We start from the raw sequence: 24,390 nt of genomic DNA on the forward strand, positions 1-24,390 counted from the left end.
TATCCTACTTCACATTCCTGTCAAAGTGGGAAACAGACATATAATGGCTTTGGTTGACAGCGGTGCTTCTGTGTCTGTAATAAATGCCAAGCTGGTAGATGCAAGTCACCTGCATAGTGGAAGAGTACTACGGGTGCAAGGTTACGATGGAAAAGTGACAATGCATAATCAGAGGGTCTCAGTAAACATCGTGTTCCAAGGTCATGAAATAGCGAAGTACTGGTGATAGAGGGTGTGACGTACGACTTTCTGCTACCCAGACCAGATATAAAGAAACTAAAAATCTACGTATACTGGGACGATGCGGTTTTAGTGGAAGGACTATCAAGGGAAGAGACACAGCAGGGTAGGAAAGATACCTACCAGTTGTTAAGTGCGCGGAGGATATTGCAACGACTTACCCTGAACTTTGGTATGCATAGGAAGCTATCCTCAAGCGATGAAGTCACACATGGTGCCTTTCGAACTAACTGACAAGACTGTCATCCAAAAACCACCTTATAACATGTCAAGAGAGCGCAAGATATTGTTGAAGGAATTACAGGAGATGCCAGACGCCGATATAATCCGACCTTCGGTGTCACCCTTCGCCTCTCCTATAACAATTGCGCCGAAGGAAGATGAAACTTTCAGACTGTGCACAGATTACAGGGCTCTCAATCGCCAGACAGAACTTATACCATTTCCGATGCCGAAGATAGAACTGATTATAGATGAGACAGGTGGTTGCCGAAATTTCTCACGTATTGACTTGTGTAAAGGCTTCTGGCAGATCCCGCTAACCAAAGAAAGAAAAATGTACACTACTTTTATCATGCCCTTCGATCTGCACGAGTATGATCGGCTTCCTTTCGTTCGGCTGGGTAAACTCGCCAGCATGGTTTCAGAAGATTAATTATGAACGAAGTCCTGAAGTCTTACCTAGGTTTCTTTTGTAACGTGTACATAGACGATATTATCGTCTTCTCCAAAGCGGAGGCTGAGCATCAAGAACACCTGTCTCAGGTATTAAATGCCTTGAGCTTGGTACACCTCAACGTTAACCTTAAGTAAAGTGCATTCTTTCAAAGAAAAGTAATGTGACATTTCAAACCATAAAAACCATAAAAACAAGATGCCTCACGCGCCTAACGAAAAAAAATCCATTTGTGTGGGATGACGAATGTGAGAGAGTCTACCGTGATCTGGTGCACAGAATCTCTGCTGACCATATCCTACCATAGATACATATATGCTAGTAGATTCGTCAGACGATCTCGCCGCTGCCACCATTTGAAGGAGTTGAAGGTCGTAGAGAGGAACTCGGTGAACAGGATTTATTTACATTATTTACATCTTGGACAATACATACATCGACAGTCTAGCGTGACTCCCATATGGAGCCCGCAAGACTAACATACAGCAAACAGCTTACGAGCACACAGCTCACAAGTACATTTCGAGCATGAAATCGAGCACGCAGTTCACTAGCACATCTCGAGCACGACAACGAGCACTCAGCTCACTGGTACATTTCTAGCACGACAACGAGCACGACGATGAGCACTCTCCAGCAGCCGACAATCGCTGCTTACAAGCACTTGGTCCCCCCTTGATTCCAAGCGGACGGAAACGTTCGTCCAGTGATCGTTCGACGTCACCGTTCGACGTCACCGAAGATGACCCGCCCTTTTGGAGGTGGAGGAGGGCTCACATACACGTGCCGCACACACACACACACTGGTGTAAAGGTCCGGAGCCGACGTCAGAGGGGCTTCGTAGAACTCTGCTCCCTCCCGGGTGGCACGCCGGGTAGCACATTGTCTGTTGTCTCGAAAGGCTCATGGGGAGGTTGCGCCAACTACGTCCCCTCGAGAATTCCCCTGAGCTGACCCCGCGCTACGTGGCTGCCGGTTATTCGAAGTTCTCTGAAACGCGCCCCGTCCGGTTGGATTGGAACACGTGCAGCGGGCTGAAATAGCTGGCGCGTTGTCACCCCATACGGCCATTCCTAACAGCTCCTCCATGGCCCGGAAAACCTCGCCTGGCCAGTGCTGGCAACCACTGGGCAGGAAGAGAATGGCTGGCGAGCAAGACGATGGCTTTGCTCTCTGCAACCCCTGCGTACTAGGAATGCCTTCAACCATCTCACAACAACTGGCACAGAAGAATCGACCCGGCAACACAATACCGCACAGCGTTCAAACGCCCGGAATCAGCTGTTAATCCGCCAGGCCTCCTATCACAATGTGAATGCAAGGCACTCAACTGGGAAACCCCTAATTTTCCCCCAAAATTTTGTGCCGCCAAAGCGAGCGATCACGTTCCTCCTGAGTTCGACCAAACCTGACCGTCGCGCTGCACAAGAGTAAAGGTTTACGCAGAACTGAACCGAAGGCTCTCAACCACCAATACCCAAACATAACTTAAGCAGCCTAAGTTCACGAACAGCCTGTTCTTATCCTATCACAGTGGCGTACTTATCGCACTTGCTTGTGCCACTGAACAGTCTGGTCAATTTCACAGGTACGTAAATACAATAGCGCAAGCTTTGTGGTCCCTATTCCGAACACGTGCTTGCGTCATACACAAAGTTTTCATCACGCTTACTCACATGTGTTCCTTTAGACCATACAGGACACGTTCCTTAAACGAGCAACTAAACTTGCGTAACTCACGCACACCGCGGAACCCTTAAAAAAATGCGTCTGCCAATAACTAGTTCTACGCACGCTCACTAAAGAAGACAGAATACGGCTGCCCTCAACACACACGAGCAACCCAGTGATTAACAATCTGCTTCCCTCCATCCGCACAGGACACGCGCTAATGGACCTAAGAGTTCTTCTCAGTGCAAATCACCCGCCGTGGTTGCTCAGTGGCTATGGTGTTGGGCTGCTGAGCACGAGGTCGCGGGATCGAATCCCGGCCACGGCGGCCGCATTTCGATGGGGGCGAAATGCGAAAACACCCGTGTTCTTAGATTTAGGTGCACGTTAAAGAACCCCAGGTGGTCAAAATTTCCGGAGTCCCCCACTACGGCGTGCCTCATAATCAGAAAGTGGTTTTGGCATGTAAAACCCCAAATATTATTTCTCAGTGCAAATCACGCACCTACTGGAAGTCTACGCGGTTAACCTTAGAAAATAAAAAACACATAAAAAAAGAAGGTTAACTAATACACGCGCGCGTTACGATAGGCCTCTCAACAATAACCTTGACACTCAGGTTACTCGCACACACACACAAAAGAAAGCCTATATACTTATTAATGAACACCTCACGATACTAAACTTTTACCTAAAATGCGTCTTTCAACTCTCGAAGCTTCTCAAACAAAAACACAAACAAAGCTCATACTTTTATATATTGAAAGAAACTTAAATCGCGAAAATTATCCGATGCTCAAAAAATCAAACAAAACAGAAGGTTTAACTTCTACGGAAGCTGCATTCGCCTCCTGTTTCAAATGTTTACGACTGAATCATACTTTTGAGCCGTACTCGAGGTGGTCGCGGTCCGAAAGCTACTCTGGCTACCGAGGAACAACAAAAGGGCTGACTCACTATCAGCTCCCCCAAGACGTTACAGTTTAATGCCAATTTGCGTCCTGGCGCCCCGCTTTCATCATGACCCCGATTGACCACGTCACTACACCCCACCTGGTCTCGTCTTGCGCTCCCTCGCCCTACACGCTGAGCTTCGAAAAGAACTACGGAACGACGAGGAAGTTAACTGCCCCGTGCCCTCTGTCCGCGTCCGTGCAGAACATGCTTCTCGGTCTCATTTTGACCGGTGGCTAAAACGTGCTTGATGCGCACACGTCGTCCGTGACGACCGCACCTTTCTTTTCTCCGCGCCCTTCCTTTTCGCGCCTGTCGCCGTCTTTGGCTTCGCTACATTAGCCACCGCATTCCGATCTTTTCGGCGCTTCTTTCTGCGGCGCTTTCTCCTCGAACTCTCTTTCATGCCGTCATCTCGCGCCTCGTGCTGGCCGTTACACATCTCGTCGGCCCAGATCGGTCTCTTACCCGCACAGTCTGAATGACCCTGAACTAAAACATTCCTCTCTTGGCTACCTAGACTGGCGGAGAGCCGCACCGATCCCTGAACAATGCAGTTGTTCTCTCGTGAGCTACAGAGCTCGCCATCCCGAGAACTACTCTCAGCTTGTGGGGACCCCTTTTGGGACCCCTGTCTCCTGTTCACGCGCGACTTGGGCCATTCGCCCGCGCGATCGCTGGCGACACGCAGTTCCAAGCCTTATTTTGGATAGCGAACATTCCCCGGCGCGACGCGGAGCCTACTGCTTGCGCACGCGGCTCACGTTACGCCGTGCGCCGCGCGTAAGAACAGTGCCTGAGGAGCGGGCCCCTCTCGCCCTCTCTTCGGCTTCTCTCTCCTTCAGCATCGGAGGTGCGCGGGCGCTTTCGCCCGGACAGATTGACTTTCGGTGCTCATGGCTGTCGGACGTGCGGACCCTCTTGGTCTCGCGCCCCTCTGACCAAGGCGGCCCCCTTTTGTGTGGCGAACCTGCTCGGAAGAGCCAGCGTGGCGGAGCAGACTTCCCGGGAGCTTTCACCCGTAGTCTGCGACTGCCACCCCAGTGCCGTATTCCTGTATTGTACTCGCATTTCGTACATAGCAGGGAATAAACCCCCATTCGTTAGTGCCACGGCTGGAGTCGTCTCTACGCCTTGCCGGTGAGTCAGCGAACCCGCCGCGGCGCCCCTTTGTGTGCGCTGCGGAGTGGGGACGAGCTACGTGTCTCCTTAGACCTTAGCTAGCCGGGTCCGGGCACGTTAGCCCGGAGCCCCACAAACTGCATCGTCCAGCTGGCACTTCTCTTCGGCACGGAGATCTGACTCGACATGGGTGCTCGCGTCTGTCAAGTCCGTAGTATTCTGTACCTCGCTAACGACCTTGCTACCATGAGATGCGACGCACACGCGCGGTAACTGTGCCAATTTGTTCGCAGCTGGCTTAGCTGTCTCTACAGTCCTCTGTTGGCACAGTACCTCGTCGCTATCACACTGGCCTTTAACGGCCTCTGTTGCCACTAAGGCATCGTTAGCTGCTAGCACTTCGAGTTCACCTGTGAAGGTGGTGCTACTCTCACAGGTACCCTACTTCTCTCGGCTTTCGACTGAAATCTACTGTCTACTTCCTCCCACTTTCGCTGCGTCCAGCCTACAGATTTCTCCAGCCGCTGTTGACTTAGTTCGATTGCGTTCTCTAAACCTTGAATCTCTTCGTCCAATGCATCAATGTACTGCTCGTTACTTCTGTAAGGCCTTCTTCCTGAGAAATTCTTTTCAGTTCCTGCCTAGTGGGGAGGAAGAAGAAGAGGCTGAGGAGTGCGGATGTTTTCATGTCGGCTTCGGCTTTCTCAAATGTTATCGCAGATTTCTCTGTGATTAGCGACCTAAAGTTTTCACCAAACGATTCTTGAAGTTCTCCGGACTCTGTGGACACCTCGCTTTCAGGTAGGACTTTCCATTTTCCTGGGAACCGCACCTTTTGTCCACCCGCCACGTCGCCGCCGCGCTAAGCCTAGCCGTCGTTAGCGGTCGTTATGCCTCCGACTGCACCGGCTGGGTCTCGGCGGCGTTTACATCACCTACCAGAGTGATCCCGCACCTCTGTCTTCGCTATGGAGATCCAGGTCGCCGGCCAGGATATTTTGCAAGATGAAGTGACCGCCCAGTCTGGCTGGCTCACTGCATGATCCCGCCGCTGAAAACGCGGCACGGACAACTTGGCCCCGGCCGATGAATCATCTCAAGCCCCAAGTAGCCGGCCCCGCTCTCGGGCGACGCAGCCCATTAAAGCTCAAGTTTTGAAGGCGGGCTGCATGCCGCCGCTTCCGATGGAGGATACCAAGATTGTCATCTGCCCCAAGGGCGCCCTTCATGTAGCCAAGATCGGCAGTCCCGTGGTAACCACCGCCATTCTCCAAGCAGCCAACCTCACGGACGAAAAACCTCAGAAGACACTGTCTGCCCGAATACGCAACAAAACATCGTTGTCGTCAGCACACCTCGCCCGGACCACGCAGACCGGTACGCTGGCATCCGCTCTATCCATGTGAACCGCGTCAACCACGAGGTCATACGAAACCGCAGCTGAGCACACGACGAAGGGGCTCATCCGTGGGATCCCACTCACGGAGACTCCCCAGCAGATCCACAACAAAATTGTCACTGCCCGAAACCCGACACCCTTGGCAGCCAAGCGCATCGCTTCTACTACAACAGTGATCATCGCTTTTGACGGACTGGACGTGCCTTATCAGGTCCGCTACGGTTCCACGTTACTCCCATGTTCGCTATATCGGAAGCAAATTGACATTTGTTACCAGTGTGGCCGCCTCGGACACCGTATGGACGTTTGTCCCTACCCAATAACAAGATATGCCGGGGCTGCGGTGTCCGCAACACCCCCCCCCCCCCCGCCGATCATAACTGTAACCCTAAGTGCTCGCTCTGTGGTGGTCCCCATCTCACCGCGGACAAAAGCTGTACCGCTCGATATAAAACCCCGTACGTCATCCGCAAGCGTATCGGAGAATGACGAACAACCAGCCAAACCACCTATAAACAATACGGCCCCTCCACCCTCAACACCGGAACCATGCCACGCTCCCGCACACCGTCAACGGAGAGCCGTTCCCGCTCCACAACTCCATCTCGATCCAGGCAACAACGCTCAAGATGACGGTAGTCACCTACCCTCCTCTTTCACCAGAAAACCCAGAAATAGCTCAGCTTAAGCGCGAGAACGCCATCCTACGCGATCTCCTAACTAAACTCTCGCAGGAGGTTAGAGACCTCAAACAGTCCCAAACACCAGCTCCTACACCTATCGCACAGAACGTCCCTGCCCCTAGTCAGGAGGCCCCCTCGACGCCCGCCCCCAAGAAGAGATCCCTGCAAGATGGAGCCACGGGCCAGGTCCGCTCTGAAGTTAAAGACATGCTCATCTCACTTCAAACAACTATTAGCACTTTCCAGCATGCGCTGGACTCCATCCAGCAAGCCTTCATTGGTATTGTCCAACGCGTGACCAACCTGGAAACTCATATTCTCACGCCTCCTAGCCATGCCGCCCCCGTCTGCGACCCTTCCGGGACGCTGATGGCGACATCCACTTTCTCCCGTCATGGCTCACACTAATCAAGACGCCCTCATTTGGCAGTGGAACTGCCGAGGCTTTCACCAGAAACAACCGGTACTCAATCAATACCTACGCCAACATACCCGCCGTCTGGATGCTATCCTACTTCAAGAAACCAATAACGCCCCGACCATGCTCCCCGGTTATCAAACCTTCCATACCACCCACCCTCTTCGCCGGGTCTCCACCCTAGTACGGCGTCGTATTCCTGTTATTGAACATGATCTCAATAGTCCTCACATCGAACATCTATTCCTCGAATTAATTCCCAATCGTAAACGGAAAGAATGCATCTTCCTTCTGAACATTTACAATAGCATCAAGGATAAAGCAAGGTGTCGCTTCCTCACCCTCTTTATGAAGGCTCTTCACGTAGCTGGAACGCACCCCCTACTCATCGGTGGTGATTTCAACCTCGCCCATACAGGCTGGGGCTACGCTCGCACGGAAGCTGCAGCTCGCGACCTCTGGCAAGATTACAAATACAAATACCTTTATTTCAACATCAGGGATGTTAGGGGTGCACCCAAAAAGCCTATGACTGGCTTGACAGAGGGGCGCACCGCGACTTAGGCCTTACGCTCATCACGGATCCCTCCTTTCCTACACGCCTCCGTACCTCCACTACCCGGGACTCTACCCCCGACCTCACCTTCATCAAACATATCAACAATGCCCACTGGACCAATACCCAGCAAGACCTGGGCAGTGACCATTATATCCTTGCTCTCTCCTTACCCCAACTCGCTGCCGCCCCTGCCCCCACTAAAGAATTCCCCATTACCGACTGGGATGTTTTTTCGAAAAATACGCATAGGTTCTACCTCAGCAGAAGGCATTACCGACATTAACGCCTGGATGCAAGCGCTACGCACTGATGTTCAAGCGGCCACTAGGGTGGTAACTACAGATGCCTCAGTTGAACGCATGGATAGCCGCCTCGCCCATCTTCTGGAGGCTAAAGCCTCCATCCTAGCTCGATGGAAGGGGCAGCGCCTAAACCGTCGCCTCAGAAGTAAGATCTCCAAACTGAACACAGCCATCGAGGAGCATTGTCAAACCCTCAGCCGGCAACAATGGACTGAGCTGTGTAACACGGTGGATGCACAGCTTCATCGCCCTTCCTCGTGGAAACTCCTCAAACATCTGCTTGATAATACCACCACCCGCACCACCCAACAAGATCGGCTGCAGAAGCTCCTTTATACGGAGACCCTTAAGCAAGGTCCACAACAGGTGCTTGACTACCTCTGCACCACATATATCTCCAGGGGACAAGTCAGTCCACACAACAATTACATCGGTAGCCCCAACCCTACACTAGACGCCGATTTCAGCGTATCTGAAATACATGCCGCTCTACGCAAGCTTAACGGTCGTTCTGCTCCAGGGCCAGACGGGGTCACTAACAAAAGCCTTCGCAATCTCGACGACGAGTCCGTGTCCCATCTGACTGACTACATCAACGATTTCTGGCGCAGTGGTGCCCTTCCAGCTGCCTGGAAGACTGCCAACGTTATCCTAATCCCAAAGCCTGGCAAACCATCTAGCCTCAATAACTTAAGGCCCATCTCCCTCACTTCATGCGTAGGCAAGGTGATTGAACACGCCTTCTTAGCACGCATCAACAGTCACGTTGAGGACAACTCTCTCTATCCCCACACCATCATTGGATTTCGCCCTCACCTTTCTGCTCAAGACGCTATGTTGCAGCTCAAACATCAAGTGCTAAACGATCGTTCCCGTAACATGAAAGCCATCCTTGGACTCGACCTCACTCAAGCATTTGATAACATTTCCCATGCAGCTATCCTTGACGAGGTATCCTACCTCCACCTGGGAGAGCGAGCCTATAATTACATCCGTGACTTTCTCTCCAATCGCACGGCTACCCTCTCGGCCGGGGATTTACGATCAGACCAGCTTCCCCTTGGCAGCAAAGGCACCCCGCAAGGTTCAGTTATCTCTCCCATGCTCTTTAACTTAGTCATGATTGGCCTTGCCAAGCAACTACAACAAGTCGACAATATCAACCATGCCATCTACGCCGACGACTTCACCATCTGGTCGTACCGAGGCAGTGATGGTCAAGTGGAATCAGCCCTCCAAACGGCGATTGACACGGTTGAAGCCTATCTCCAAGGGACCGTACTGCGCTGTTCGCCGGCTAAATCGGAGCTTCTACTATACAAGCCCATTCAGCGGGTCGCCGTCCCAAACACCAATCTGATCACCAACCCTGTGACGCCATCACCCTACGCCTTCAAGATGGCAGTCCTATCCCACACGTCCCTAGTATCCGGGTTCTCGGTCTCACCATCTCTACCAACGGCTCCAACGCCTTGGCTCTCAACAAGATCTGTGTCCAATGTCAAAACACCCTACGACTTCTTAAACGTATATCTAACCGACGAGGGGGACTCAAAGAAGAAAGCCTTCTCCGACTCGTGCAATCCTTAGTCATATGCCACATTACCTACGTTGCTGCGTACCTCAACTGGTACCGGGCTGAGCAAAACAAGCTCGACACCCTCATACGAGGGGTCCACAAGCAAGCACTTGGTCTCCCGCATTGCACCAGCACTGAACTCTTCAACCAACTGGGAGTTCACAACAACCTTTCCGAACTCATTGAAGCCGGCTCACCCTTACTGAAACGGGGCGCTTTATTCTCTCCACGCTTGGCTTCACCTACCATCAGCAACAGGGCCCCAAACAACCGATCCCGACCGACATCCGTAGCTGGATCTACATAGACCCTATCCGTAGAAATATGCACCCTGAATATAACAGGGCCCGGCGCCAAGCTCGGGCCGGAGCTATCATAAAAGCCCTTGCCCACGTACCTGGCGTCACATTTGTTGATGCAGCCCAATACTCCCATGGCACACGATTTGTGGCCGTCGCCACACGCGATGGAGTCCTACACCACGCCTGCAGCGTCACTACCCCCACTGCCGAAACGGCTGAAGAAGTGGCCATCGCCCTGGCCACTTTAGATCCCACCTGTCACACCATAGTGTGTGACTCTCGCTCAGCCGTTACTAACTTCAGCAAAGGCCTTATTTCTCCCCAAGCTCTTCGCATCCTCTGCCAGGCACCACACTCTAAAGCCAGCATAATCTCCCTAACATGGATCCCGGCCCATGCGGGCCCTGTCCACCCACACCTCCCCAATCTCAACGAGGTTACCCACTCCATTGCGCGAGGCCTAGTCAACCGCGCCGGAGTCACTGGAGATGAGTTGGACACCAGGGACAATCTGACAACTTATAACGATCTCGTTAAGGCCTTTTACCTCAGTCGCCGAACCTTCCCCCCGCCTCACCCAAAGTTCAGCCGGGCGCAGGCTACCACCCTGCGTCTACTACGAACAAACACGTACCCTTCACCCGCCCGCCTTCACCTTATATATCCGGACGTCTACACTACCCCCAACTGCCGGTGCTGTGGAATTCACCCGGCTACGCTTCCGCATATGTTATGGGAGTGCCCGGCACAGTACACACAGACTAACACCACGACTCTCTCGTCGAGGTTGCATGAGGCTCTGCGGGGCTCCGCCCTCGACGACCAAACCTGGGCGACCCAGTACGCCCGCGAGGCAGCGGCGAGGCAAGCCCTCGACGTCCCTTCGTGGGAGGCTTAGGCCCGGCCATCATAAACTGCTGGTTCTACAATAAATGTTTATTCCTCCTCCTCCTGCCCACCTTTTTCCTGTTCTTGCTTAAATTCTTCCTGCTCTTGCCTAATTGCTTCCTGTTCCCGTTTTTGTTTAGAATTCGTTTACTCATTTGTTCTATGAATTTCGAATCATTGTTACTTTCTGGAATTGTCTTACGAATTTCTTCTTCCGTCAAGTCCTCCTCTACGTCTACCTCGATCTCCTCACACAACCACAACAGGTCAGCTCTCGTCTAACACATTAGGACCATGGTCGCTACTTTAAGCTTTGGCTCTGCTGTCACACAATACTTGTTGCGATACCCACGCAAATCAAAATACAAGTAAAAGATCCCCAGCGAATCAAATCCAAAAACACAGAGAAATTGAAGCCTGGTAAATCTTACCGCCAAAACCAAACGCTTACCCACTGAAGCTGCACCATATCACCAGTCCTTCTCCGCCGTATCCAGTCAGTTCCAAGAGGTGGTCAATCCCAAGTCGCCTCCAACTTGATCAGGATACCGGTCGGTCACCATGCGCCAACGTCCGTCAGCTGCCGTTGCTGTCTCCGAGTCGTAGGCCGATTTAGGAGCCGTAGGCTGATCTAGGAGCCGTAGGCCGATCTCACCGCTGCCATTCAGTTGTAAGATTTGGCAGTCGTAGCTGTAGGGATGAACTTGGGAGGAGCTAGGTGAACAGGATTTATTTGCAGTATTTCCATCTTGGACAATACATACACGACAGTCTAGCGTAACTCCCATATGGAGCCCGCAAGACTAACATACAGCAAACAGCTTACGAGCACACAGCTCACTAGTACATTTCGAGCACGACAACGAGCACGACGACGAGCACTCTCCAGCAGCCGACAATCGCTGCTAATAAGCACTTGGTCCCCCCTCGATTCCAAGCGGGCGGAAACGTTCGTCCAGTGATCGTTCGACGTCACCGTTCGACGTCACCGAAGATGACCCGCCCTTTTGAAGGCGGAGGAGGGCTGACACACACACTGGTGTAAAGGTCCGGAGCCGACGTCAGAGGAGCTTCGTAGAACTCTGCTCCGTCCCGGGTGGCACGCCGGGTAGCACATTGTCTGTTGTCTCGAAAGGCTCATGGGGAAGTTCCGGCAACTACCTCCCCTCGAGAACTCCCCTAAGCTGACCCCGCCCCACGTGGCTGCCGGTTATTCGCAGTTCTCTGAAGTGCGCCCCGTCCGGTTGGATTGGAACACGTGCAGCGGGCTGAAATAGCTGGCACGTTGTCACTCCGTACGGCCATTCCTAACAATGCATACCAGATTTCACTTTACCCTGTGAACTCAATACCGACGCCTCACACTATGGAAAAGGTGCAGTCTTGCTCCAGAAATGTCCAGAAGCATCCGGCCGAGAAAAGCGACACGTATTAGGTTACTACAGTTACACCTTTAAGCCACCTGAAGCCAACTACACCACTACTGAAAAGGAAGCTCTTGCAGTCCTTAAAGGGAAGCTGAAAGGTTTTCCAGAAAAAATGAGTGAACATGTGTACATAATGGTTTTCAACCCTCCGAATTCGAATATCGTATCGAAATTGAGCGAAAGAAAGCGCAAATATATTTTATTTCGACGAAAAGTGCAGCAGCGGACACGCCCAGCTCGCGCGTCTCGTTTCCGCCTGTGATTGGTCGGGCGACCCGTGACGTCAACTTTAGCGACCGAGCGCTGCCGCTCCACATGAAGCGCGGTGCCAGGTAGTTTGGTGCCGTAATGGAAAATTAAGAGGTAATAGAAAATTTAGAGAGACTGCGTTTTTCTGAAGAGTTCGGCGTTGCTCCCTACATGTACGAGCCGATTGCAAAGAGCCGGCCTCTCGAAGAAGCAAACGATGCTGGTGCGAGCAGTGCTTTCGACGAGAACGAAAGCGAAGTCTTGGGATCTCCTCGTGTTGGAAATGCTCTTTGGTGAGTATGTTTTTTGCAAAGCGATCTAGTGATCTCGCCGATCTTTCGCCGATCTAGTGAGCTCGTTTCCGGTCAAACAACTGCAGTGTTGTGTTTCTGCATGCCTCCTCGTGGAACGTAAGCGGGGATGCGATCGTCGGCATTTGTGCGCTGTCCAAAGCTGTCGGCAACCTACAAAGACGGTTCAAACGCGTGAAAAGCTTCCCGGTTCATGCAGTACGTGTAGTGACCTTCATCTGTGCGCCATCCGTACACTACTCCTAACCGAAGTCGTAAAGGCGGCGAATTCCGTCGGCTACGTGAGACGGTCGGTTTCTCGCTGTGCGCGAGAGACGGGGGGAGCGTAGCGTCCTGGCGTGCGCCGGCTTTCCAGCACATGCAAACTCTACATTTGCACTGCGTTATGCTATAGCTGCATGCAGGCTGTTTTACAACACACGTGCAAATAGAAAATTCGCGGCGCTTTGCGACGAAACCTGCGTCGAGGGCGGGAAATAAACATGCACCTTCCGTTCAGCGTGCTAACATGAAGGAGCTCGCAGTAAATCAAAATCCAGGTTTGGGTGAGTTCGTGTATTCATAAGGCCTTCCAACACCAGTTATCATCAGTAAGTCCGCACTCGTGCCGTCTTTGTTTTCGTTGCTCCGATCTTTTCGCGCTGCGTTTAGAAAGCCTGCTAGTGGAAATTCTGGTGATAATCGTCGTCACGGAAGTGGTTGGAGCACAGCAGTGTCGTTCTTGAGGGCTTGAAATTCTTTCGCTTTACAGCAGCCTCCCACTTCCTTAAAAGCTTCTTGTCTTGTGGGAAGCAATGGAAGACAACATCGTCGCGGCCGCTGGTGTTCGTGCAACCGTAGGCTGCACAGAAAGACGGCATGATCGGCTCACCACATCAGTTGATGCTGCGCACGTTGACCACCACTCTACATACACACAGACGCACCAACAAAGAAATGCAGGGTCGATCGAAGCAGATTACGACGGCACGCACGCAGAAACAAGCACGGTCAGGCACGGTCGCGCAGGCTGCGAAGGAGCAAAACACTAAAGTTGACGTCACAACACCGCGGTTTCCGGTCTCCGCTCGCATCGTCAGCGTCAGCAGCAGCGCGCGGCATTCGACGGGGGGCGGAGCTACAGCGCAATTTCAACCGACGATTACGTCGCTCCTATTTGAAAACAAAAACCCAAATTTGACCTACATGGTTTATAAGGTTCCCGCATCCGTATATGAGCGTCTTATTGAATTCGACAGACTCTTCAGCTTCCCTTTAAAGCAATTCAGTACTTCCGTCCGTCAGTCTACTTTGTTCACCGATCATGAGGCCCTCACTCATCTCTTAAATAGGACTCAACCTAAGGGACGTATCGCCAGATGGGTGAACTACTTCCGGCAGTTCCGATTTCACCATCTCCCACAGACCTGGACCCCTTTTGACTGATGCAGATGCATTGTCTAGACTGATGGTACAGGCCAACAAAGAACAATCGGAAGAAATCAATCAAGTACAATTGAGGGAAGGCACTGAACAATTAATTTTTATGGCAGGTCGCTATCAAGTCCCGCCAACGTTGGTTTCCACGGTGTTTTATTTGTACCACGAGAGCCCAGAATCTGGAGGACTCGACGGATTTTGGCGCACATACAACAAGCTAGTCAAGAGATTTACATGGCCTCAAATGAAAGAAGCCGTCAATCAATACGTTCGTTCATGCCACATTTGTCAAGTCAACAAGGTGAAGTATAAGCAGCCTACGGACGCCATGATGATACCTTGCCACTCGAACGTGCCTTTTGACGTTATACATCTGGATTTCGCCGAGCTAAATAAGGAACGAGAAGGAGTCCGAAAACGCAAGCTTTTCTTTTGGCCATAGATGAATGCACCAGGATTGTCGCGGCACGGACAGGAAAAGAAGATGCGAATAGTGTCATCGCCCTCCTCGAACGGAATATGTTTAGGACAACCAGGACGATCGTATGTGACAACTTTCCAGCGTTCAAGAGTGAAAAACTAGCAAGATGGGCTCCAGACCACAATATATCGAATTCTGTGCGCCATACCATCCCGCAGCGAATGCGCTTGCAGAACGTGCTATACGAGATTTGAAACATTACATAAGGATGTACGATAGTTTCCTTGGTGGATGGAAATGCTCTTTAGAAGCAGCTGAAAGACATCACAATCGCTCCTACACCAGTGGCTTGGGATGCAGCCCACAGTTCGCTTCTTCAGGAAAAACCCCTATTCTTCAGGCGGACCATGAGCTGGGGCTGTTAGAATATCTCAAGATCGTCGAGGAGAGGAAAAAAAATCGCAGGAGGAGAGGTACCGTAAACGAGTGAAAAAAAATGTTTGGCAAGAGACATTGCTCAGATATCCCAGACACAAGTCACCGACCTCGCTCTAGTTAGGAAAGGAGTAAGAGAATCCAATGCCAAATTTTATGGTCCTTACTCTACGACAAGGACAACCACTCAGAAAAGAATATTGAAGACTGTATGGAACATTGGTGAACGTGGCTCAGTTGAATGTGCTTCGATTGGAAACGTTTTCAAGTATTACCCCAGGAGGGGTTAGCAAAAGAAACCTGGAAGGGTGAAGCGGTATGAGCCTTCGAATAGAAGATGAAGAAGCGCTGGAACCTGGGTACAGGAGAAGAGGAGACTGAAGTTAGAATAAAGGTAAACAAGATGGACGCCAGTTCCACAGCAATGCTTTACGTCTATTGTGCCCTTTAACTAGGAACGCTACATGCATATCTTTTATGAGATCTGCAATCTCAATTTTTGTGATAATGGCACCTCACGTGCAATCAGTTCACGCGCCATTGGCACCTCATTACCGTAGTCTTGGTGCTCTTTCGGCATACCTGGTCCTTGCGCCAGTAATATCCAATCACAAAGTAAAACAATACATTACTTCTTCGCTTTGCTTGTCTTGAATATCTGGTTGCTTCGTAATGTAGTGATCTTGTGTGTGTGTATATATATATATATATATATATATATATATATATATATATATATATATATATATATATATATATATATATATATATATATATATATATATAGTACTTACTCGAATGTAACGCGAGATGATGAATGGGAAGCGAAATGGTACCTTTACTTACTCAAGGAATCAATCAGGAAATGAGTTCCCTTCGCTTATCATCATCGTCTGAGACGGAAATGGAGATTTCCTAGGGCGTATTCCAGGGTGATAGGAGTTTGTTTCACGATATTTCACGTGACTCGGAGTCAAAAGTGCTCCCGACAAGTGTTTCTGGCGCAGTGGCAAGCTCCGTATCAGTGCCAAAAGCGCTGTCGGCCGTTCACTTCGAGGGGTCCGATGACAAACGAGCCAAGTCTCGCGAAAGCGAAACTATTTCCGAAAGTGTGATCGCGCGAGAATCACCTCCTCCGTGCTTCCAAGCTTGCTTGAAATTAGGTAGTTCTTAGAAGACCGCACTACCATTTGATTCGGGGACAGTACCAAGCACGTCCGACCGGCATCGCAATGGTCTGGTCCGAAGGTCCTCCCATTGGCGCCACCATCCGAGACTTGTCAACTCATTGACGACGAGCCGCCGAGATGTGGTGGAGATTCCCAGCTCCTTGTCAAACTTGCTCATCTCTCGAAGCGGCCGTCATGCCGAACGCTCTGCGTCGGCATAACGTTAAGAATTAACGTAGTCGAAGCGCGAAAGGGCGCAGGGTAATGAAGCACAACATCTGCAGTGCACAAGTGCGCAACAAACGCCTGACACCGTCAAAAAAATGCCGAGAGCGAGTGGGGCTATACTAAGCTGGGTACAACGAAATTAGGAAGGCTCACTAAGATTCAACAGACACTCCCTCACCAGAACAGGAATTGGCCTCCCTGGTGCAGTATTCGGCCACTACATCCCGAATGATTCCTACAATTAGCCCACGGCCCTCAGTCCCCAGCAGCTGCGGAGCACTTGACCGAGGCGGCGGTCAGACCTGTAACGCAGCAGAGGGTGCTAAGAATCTCTGGGTCCGGACAGGCTGCCAATGGAAACTGACTCTGTGAGCCTTTAATTGCCGAACTCTGTGGAGTGAGGCTAGCTTAGCAGGACACTTTGAGGAACTATCAGACATGGTTTGGGATATCACCAGCCTTAGGAAGATTCGAAGAACTGGTGAGGCTTATACACTGCTGAAACATGGCCATGTCCTCTGCTATAGAGGTCTCCCAGATAAGGAGCAATACGGGTGGGATTCCTAATCCATAAGGACATAGAGAGCAACATTGACGAATTCTACAGCAATAATGAGAGGGTAGCTGTAGTCGTAATCAAACTTAATAAGAGGTATATATTAAAGGTAGTACAAGCCTACGCTCCAACATCCACTCACGATGATGATGAACTGTCAAAACTGATCAAGAAGGCGAAAATACGTTATATTCAAAACTATAATGTGAGTGAGACTGAAGAAGCCGTAAAAATGGACGCAGCCTGAAATCAGTGAAAAGCAAACTTGGCATAGGTCAAGCCATGATGTATGCACTGAAAGATAAACAGGGTAATATCATCAGCAATATTGAAGATATACTAAATTAGCGCAAGAATTCTATACTGATCTGTACAGTACCCAGATGAGTCAGGATACCTCAATTAGAAACAGTAATGAACAGGGTACAGAAACTCCTCCTATAACTAGCGATGAGATCAGAGGTGCCTTGCAAGACATGAAACGTGGAAGAGCGGAAGGCAAAGATGGAATAACAGCCGATTTAATCAAAGATGGTGGAGACATAATGCTTGGAAAACTGGCGGCTCTTTATACGAAGTGTCTATCGACGGCAGGGGTCCCACAAAACTGGTAGAGTGGAAACACTATACTAGTCCACAAAAAGGGAGACGTTAAAGAATGGAAAAATTATAGGCCCATAAGCTTACTCCCAGTATTATATAAAATATTTACCAAAATAATCTCCAATAGAATAAGGGGATACTGGACTTCAGTCAATCAAGGGAACAGACGGGCTTCAGGAAGGAATACTCTCTAATGGATCACATCCATGTCATTAATCAGGTTATCGAGAAATACGCAGAGTACGATAAGCGTCGCTTTATATGGCTTTCACAGATTACGAAAAGGCATTTGATTCAGTAGAGATACCAGCACACATAGATGCGTTACGTAATCAAGGAGTACAGACCGCGCTTACGTAAATACCGTGGAAAATATCTACAGAGGTTCCACAGCTACCTTAATTCCACACTAGAAAAGCAAGAAGATACGTATAAGGAAAGGGGTCAGACAGGGAGACGGAATCTCTCCAATGCTGTTCACTGCGTGCTTGGAAGAAATATTCAAGCTATTAAAATGGGAAGGATCAATGGCGAATATCTCAGCAACCTTCGCTTTGCCGATGACATAGTTATATTCAGTAACAATGCAGACGAATTACAACAAATGGTTGAGGACCTTAACAGACAGAGCGGGAGTGTGGGGGTTGAAGATTAATATGCAGAAGACAAAGATAATGATTAATAGCTGGGCAAGGGAACAAGAGTTCAAGATCGCCAGTCAGCCTCTATAGTTTGTAAAGGAGTAGAATTACCTAGGTCAATTAATCACAGGAGACGCTGATCATGAGGAGCAAATTCATAGAAGAATGAAAATAGGTTGGATCACATAGGGCAGACATTGTCTGCTCCTGACTGGAAGCTTACCATTATCATTGAAAATGAAGGTGTACAATCAGTGCATTTTACCAGTGCTGACATATAGGGCAAAGACTTGGTGACTGACAAAGAAGCTTGAGAACAAGCTAAGAACCGCGCAACAAGCGATGGAACAAAGATTGCTAGGCATAACGTTGAGACAGAGAGTGGTTTGGATGAGAGAGCAAACTGGTATAGCCGATATTGTAACTGACATTAAGAGAAAAAATGGAGCTGGGCAGGTCAAGGATGCGCCGGTTAGATAATCGTTGGACAACTACGGTTACAGAATGGGTACCAAGAGAAGGAAAACGCATTCAAGGACGGCGGAAGACAGCGTGGAGCGATGAATTTAGGAAATTCGCGGGCGCTAGTTGGAATCGGTTGGCGCAGGACAGAGTTAATTGGAGATCGCAGGGAGAGGCCTTCGTCATGCAGTGGACATAAAACAGGCTGATGATAACGAAGAGGAATGAAGCAACGTAAACGTAGCACCATTCACAAGCACAGCGAAAATGCCGTTGATCCCAACAAAAAAGAAACTGACTTCGGTCAACTTAGCTATGAATTGAACCGATACGTAAAGGTAGAGGTCGCCAACGTAACCTTAAAAACTGCGGAATTTCGAATATTTGTTTCAAACTTGTACATTCTGCCATTATTCAAATTCTAGGGTCAGGCTCAAACAACGAAAATCATGAAAAACTCGCGTTACAATAGAGTAAATACGGTATATCAGATGTTTTTCAGCTTCACAAATTTTCAAAACTTACCTGTGGTAGGTGACACAGTTCTAACCATTGAACTAAATTACTTCATGAGGCGAACATTATTACCACGAGCAACCAAATACCTAGTTGACTAAATAACATGTCACTAATAAAGGTTCTGATTATTCATTTACAGCAATATTGCAATTTACGAAGTATAGCGATTTTTACAAGGCACAGTGAAGTTATGTAAATATTCAATAAAGCAGATTGATTTTTCGTAGTAGTAACGTCCGCGTCATCGAACAATTCAGATTTCGGAAAGGAATAGTGCTATGAACAGTGAACAGGTGATTTACAAACTGCGTACAGCGAAAAGAACTGCTGGTAAATATATATATATATATATATATATATATATATATATATATATATATATATATATATATATATATATATATATATATATATATATATATATATATATATATATATATATATATATATATATATATACATATATATGTATATATATATATATATATATATATATATATATATATATATATATATATATATATATATATATATATATATATATATACGGAATGCTAGTCTTGCAATGTTGAGCAGTCATGTTAAACATTGCAAGACTAGCATTCCTTCTAGTCAAGCCTTACGTTTTAAAAGAATTTGTTCTGAGCAATCAGAGTTTCAAAAAACATTGCGATACCCTAAAAAACGCTTTAGCCAAACGAAATCACCCACCACAATTAATTGACGATGCAATAAAACGCGCAGACGTGCATGACCGAAGGACGCTTCTTGGCATTGCGAGCAAACCGACTTCCTCACCCCACACAAATCTTGTTCTAACCCACACTACGCCAATCTCAAGTATTTCGCATGTATTAAAGAAACACCACAATATTCTAATGCAAAATGAACGCCTCAAAAACATATTCGTTGATCCGCCTAAAGCAGTATACCGCAAAGCTAGAAATATTCGAGATATACTAGCATCATCATCTAAGACTGACTGCCCTGATGCCAACGGATGCCATCCTTGTCGAAAACCGCGATGTAAAGTATGCCCCTACATGGTCACATCGCATCAGGTTACTAGTAGTACGTCTTCAAACTTTTGTTTAAAAATCGAAGGCGATTTCGACTGCGACACAAAAAACGTAATATATATGCTTCAATGCACGCTGTGCAAAAAACGGTACGTCTGACAAACAGAAGGGCCTTTAAGATTCCGCTCTAACAATAATAAATCCCACGCTAACACGTTGCCGAACCTGCCCATCTCAAGACACGTGCATCTCCCTGACCACTCATTTGATAAAGTGAAAGTCACGTTGCTTGAATCTGCATTTCGTTAAAATTATTATACAGAAGCCCGCGAATCCTCCCTTATCTATAAGTTTGATACCGCCGCGTGTGGTTTGAATGAATGTGTAGGAAAATTGAGTTGCCTGTCTTTGTAGCCCGTCACATGTCCCTTCTTCTACTAGTACATCACTATTCCCCTTTTCCTGTGTCTGTGTTTGCTTGGTAACATAGCACATATTGGGTGGCGTTTTGTTGTCACGTGGCGATTGGTTGTTGCAATTCATTTCCGTGCGTTTTTATGCTTTGTATTTTAGATGATATGTTTGCAATCGCCATCGGTTTATACACGTATCAGCTGTCCTTTGAACGATTCATATGCATTTTGTTCGCCCATTTTATTCGTTTTTCATGTAAACATATCTTCATCTGGTTGATATGCACATGTATATTTACTGTACTGACACAATGCAATGTATTCTGATGAAGGCCGGACCCCGGCCGAAACGTCAATAAACCGCTTCATACGCGCGTCTACTTCACTGTGTGTGTGTGTGTGTTTGTGTGTGCGCTGTATGCAAAAACAGATCTGTTCTATGTCTTCTCGCAGGCTACTTCAGGGACAGCAGAGGTGCCTACGACATTCTCTTCCTCATCTGTGGATCCCTTACAGTGGCGGCTGCTCTTATGTGGAGCCTTGTTTTCTTGCTAGAAGCAAGACAAGAAAGAAAGAAGGCGTCCAAGCAGTGTGCGTCAGCCGGAGTAGAAATCACACATATGTGAAGCTCAATTAATGTCATTCTATTAACGCCCCGCCAAGGATACTCCAGCGTAGTGTGGCGGTGACATCACCACCATCACCATCACCACCAAATACCATTACCACAATTTTCCTCTCAAAGCCTAAACATAGAAAACTAAACTACGCCCTAAGGAATATGTTTTTACAGTTTCCAAAAACAGATCGTTTTCTGTTGCGAGTTTCTACATGAATATAGCTCTGCAAAATCAGCTGCTATAGAAAAGGTAAAAGTACGACTGCCGATAGAACTGAACGTCTTACATGAGAATTGTGATGGCCACGTAACGCTTTCGTTCATTGTCTCTTACCGAGCAACGGGAACACACCCAACCCTGCTGTAAAGGATGGTGACGTGAGGTAGGAAGGTTCAGGGGCCCCCACACGCGAAAACATTTGCCACGTGAGGTCCCGCTGGAAACGGCTGGAATGATGTGTGGTCTTCGGGCCTTTAGTGTCTGCATGGGCGCTGCACCTCCTTCTGGTCACGTCAACGGGCGCGATGTGTACAGGCAGTCGTACTGTTAACACTAATCAGTGTTATGTGCCCCTGCATTCCGCGCTGTCCAGCACGTGTTGCCACTTCCTCATACGAAGCGAGGGGCCACATTTCGGGCAGGGGTCGTGCCCATTCTTTCTTTTTCGGTCAATGTTCTAGACAATGAGAGCAGAGTAATGGCCATGTACATACCTGGTCCCACTTTACACAATCAGGTCGCCGGCCTGTTGTGATTCTTGTGAGGTGGTTTTGGGAGAGAAAACAACGTTTAAGACGGAGCTTCTGACCCCTTACAAGTATTCTGGACGTAGGAGCACAGCTCTGCACCATTGGCTATTCAAAATTTAATGTGTCAGTTCCAAAGCAAATGAGTGCCTGTAAATACTTTGTATATAACGCCTGGTTTATTTCTTTGTATAAGTGTGTGTGGCGTCCCATCTCTCATGATGGTAAGAAGCAACGAAGGCAGCGGTAGCAAGTGAAGACAACACCCGTTTCGGCGTGAATTAAGCTGGGTATGTCGGCTTGTCAGGGGTGAAGAAACTTTAGTCACGCTGCCGATCTCGCGCGCGTGCACTCTTACCTCGCTATAAACGATAGCTCGTGTCACCGTGTAATGTCTTTCAATGTGCTTGCTCCTCTAATTATGCTCTGGCGCTGCAGTGACTGAACCTCTTAATCGCCATGAGCGCAAGGTTCCTTTAGGCGCACTGTGCATACGTTAGCCTGTATGCTTGTCTATACGTAGATATAGACAAGCATACGGTTGTCTGTATGCTTGTCTATGCGTAGATATAGACTATGTGTAGAGTTAGGCCTTGCTGCTATCTGTTAGTCAAAAGCGTTTGTAAAACACATCGTTCAGACGGAAACAAATTAAGCAGGTATTCACTTTCAATGGAACTGATGAACTTGCACTTAAAACAGCTTCTGCACACACCCCACGTCGCACGGCTCGCAAGCAGCGCTGATATCTGACACGGGGTCGGTGTATACAATTGCGCGGGTCTTATAACCAGCTATCGTCCCGACACGTGGCCTCGACGAAGGAACTGCAAGTGTTATAACACAAGGGTAACACAGTCGACATACATCGAAATGTATCCGGCCAAAAGCTAGTGGAAGAGACCCCGAGGTCATAGGTTGCTGAGTTGATGTAATGTCGTTATTTTCCTATTTTTTTGGCAAAGTTTGTGCCATTCACTTTCCCACATTTTTTTTGCGCTTCATGCTGTAGAATATTTTCCTGTTTTTTACTTCCGTTCGCGATTGCAGTACTTACACAATTGTTAAAGTGTATACTTTGTAGTTGTAGTATTGCAGTACGTATTCTAGGTGCATATCTGCCAATTCTCCCGAATTTTTCGTCAAGGTCACTCAACTGAAGCTGCTTGTACGATTTTACGAATGCTGCGTGAACTAGTATGAAAACTAACTTTGTTTCGCCTAAAAGCTTTATAGGTGTTGAGAGAACGTGGCGGAACAAAATTGTAAAAGATCTACGCGGAAAATATACTCTAATGGTACCTGCGTCGAGTTCCATTCACAGACGTTCCTGCAGGCCAAATTGTCAGCACCAGCAGCAGAGTTGCTGACAAAACCATCGATCAGTAAAAAATTTGAGCATCTGCTGTTGCAAGTTTGCTGTTGCTTGGCGCTGGTTCTTAAGGTAAATGAACGTTGATCAAGTATGTGTGCATTCTATAAAATGAGGCGTGAGCTCAGAGCAAATTTAAATGAGTGTTACACAATAAATCGTACTCACCTAATGTACCGGCGACGCCTTGACCAATGGAAGCGGGTGTGCTGCAGTTAAAGTGAGTGTGTACATATATGTATACAAAAAAGATGTGTAGCAATATGAATATGTTTATAGAAATAAAGATAGAACGTTGGGCAATAGAATAAGCGTTCTAAACTTGTTCATATCAGAATGACTCGTTACTTCCATCATTATGTTCATCACAATAATCATGATAATAATTATCAGAACACAAAACTTGTATCACCAATTACACACCCTTAATAAGATACATTTGTAACTGCAGCAGTGTTGCAAATCTTGTACGGTACGAAGGATAGATGTGCCGTATATTTTTCTAGAGTGTTCTCATGCGAGAACTATACCAAGTCAGTAGTAAGTCATGGGGTTTTTTGTCCTTTCTGCGTTGCTGCCTTTGTATGCCGAAGCAACATGTGCATAAACACTCGTAAGAAAATTATCATCCTTCCACGATTGCAAATGATGTGACATGTACTTGCATATTTAGGAATTACATTTCTTCCGCAGAGTAGTGTTCTGAGATTATTCTACAACCGACGGCATATCTTTCTTCCTTTTTGAACTTATTCTTGAAAGCTTATGCGTCTTTTTGCCAGTCAGAGGAAACAGACCATGTAATTAGATACGAGAGTCTTGAATGACTTGCTCGTCTCATCGACTCAGTAGAGAAAAAAAAAGCTGCTTACAATATCTGTTGGTATCGAACAACCGTAATTCCTAAGCCACTTGAAATATTTTACCGCACAGGAAAATGGAAAAATAATTCCCATTAAACCGAAGCTTTCTTTGCGTTTTCCTTC

The 24,390-nt window shown here is 48.2% G+C and overlaps 1 protein-coding gene across 8 annotated transcripts in view; it reads left to right on the plus strand.

Moving 5' to 3' along the window:
• The window catches only part of LOC135908840 (monocarboxylate transporter 12-like), a 277,154-nt gene extending 253,143 nt beyond the window's left edge, over window positions 1–24,011 (plus strand). For 5 of the 8 annotated variants that reach the window (XM_070533460.1, XM_070533461.1, XM_070533462.1 and 2 more), the window contains one exon: window positions 21,120–24,009. In XM_070533460.1, the coding sequence (XP_070389561.1) occupies window positions 21,120–21,292 (173 nt within the window). In that variant the 3' untranslated portion in view covers window positions 21,293–24,009. Of the gene's footprint in view, window positions 1–21,119 lie in introns of all 8 variants that reach the window. The other 3 variants (XM_070533456.1, XM_070533457.1, XM_070533464.1) reach the window with 2 other exon arrangements.
• Window positions 24,012–24,390: the final 379 nt, after the last annotated feature.

Source organism: Dermacentor albipictus, chromosome 2, assembly GCF_038994185.2.
Source record: "Dermacentor albipictus isolate Rhodes 1998 colony chromosome 2, USDA_Dalb.pri_finalv2, whole genome shotgun sequence".
Taxonomy (NCBI): domain Eukaryota; kingdom Metazoa; phylum Arthropoda; class Arachnida; order Ixodida; family Ixodidae; genus Dermacentor; species Dermacentor albipictus.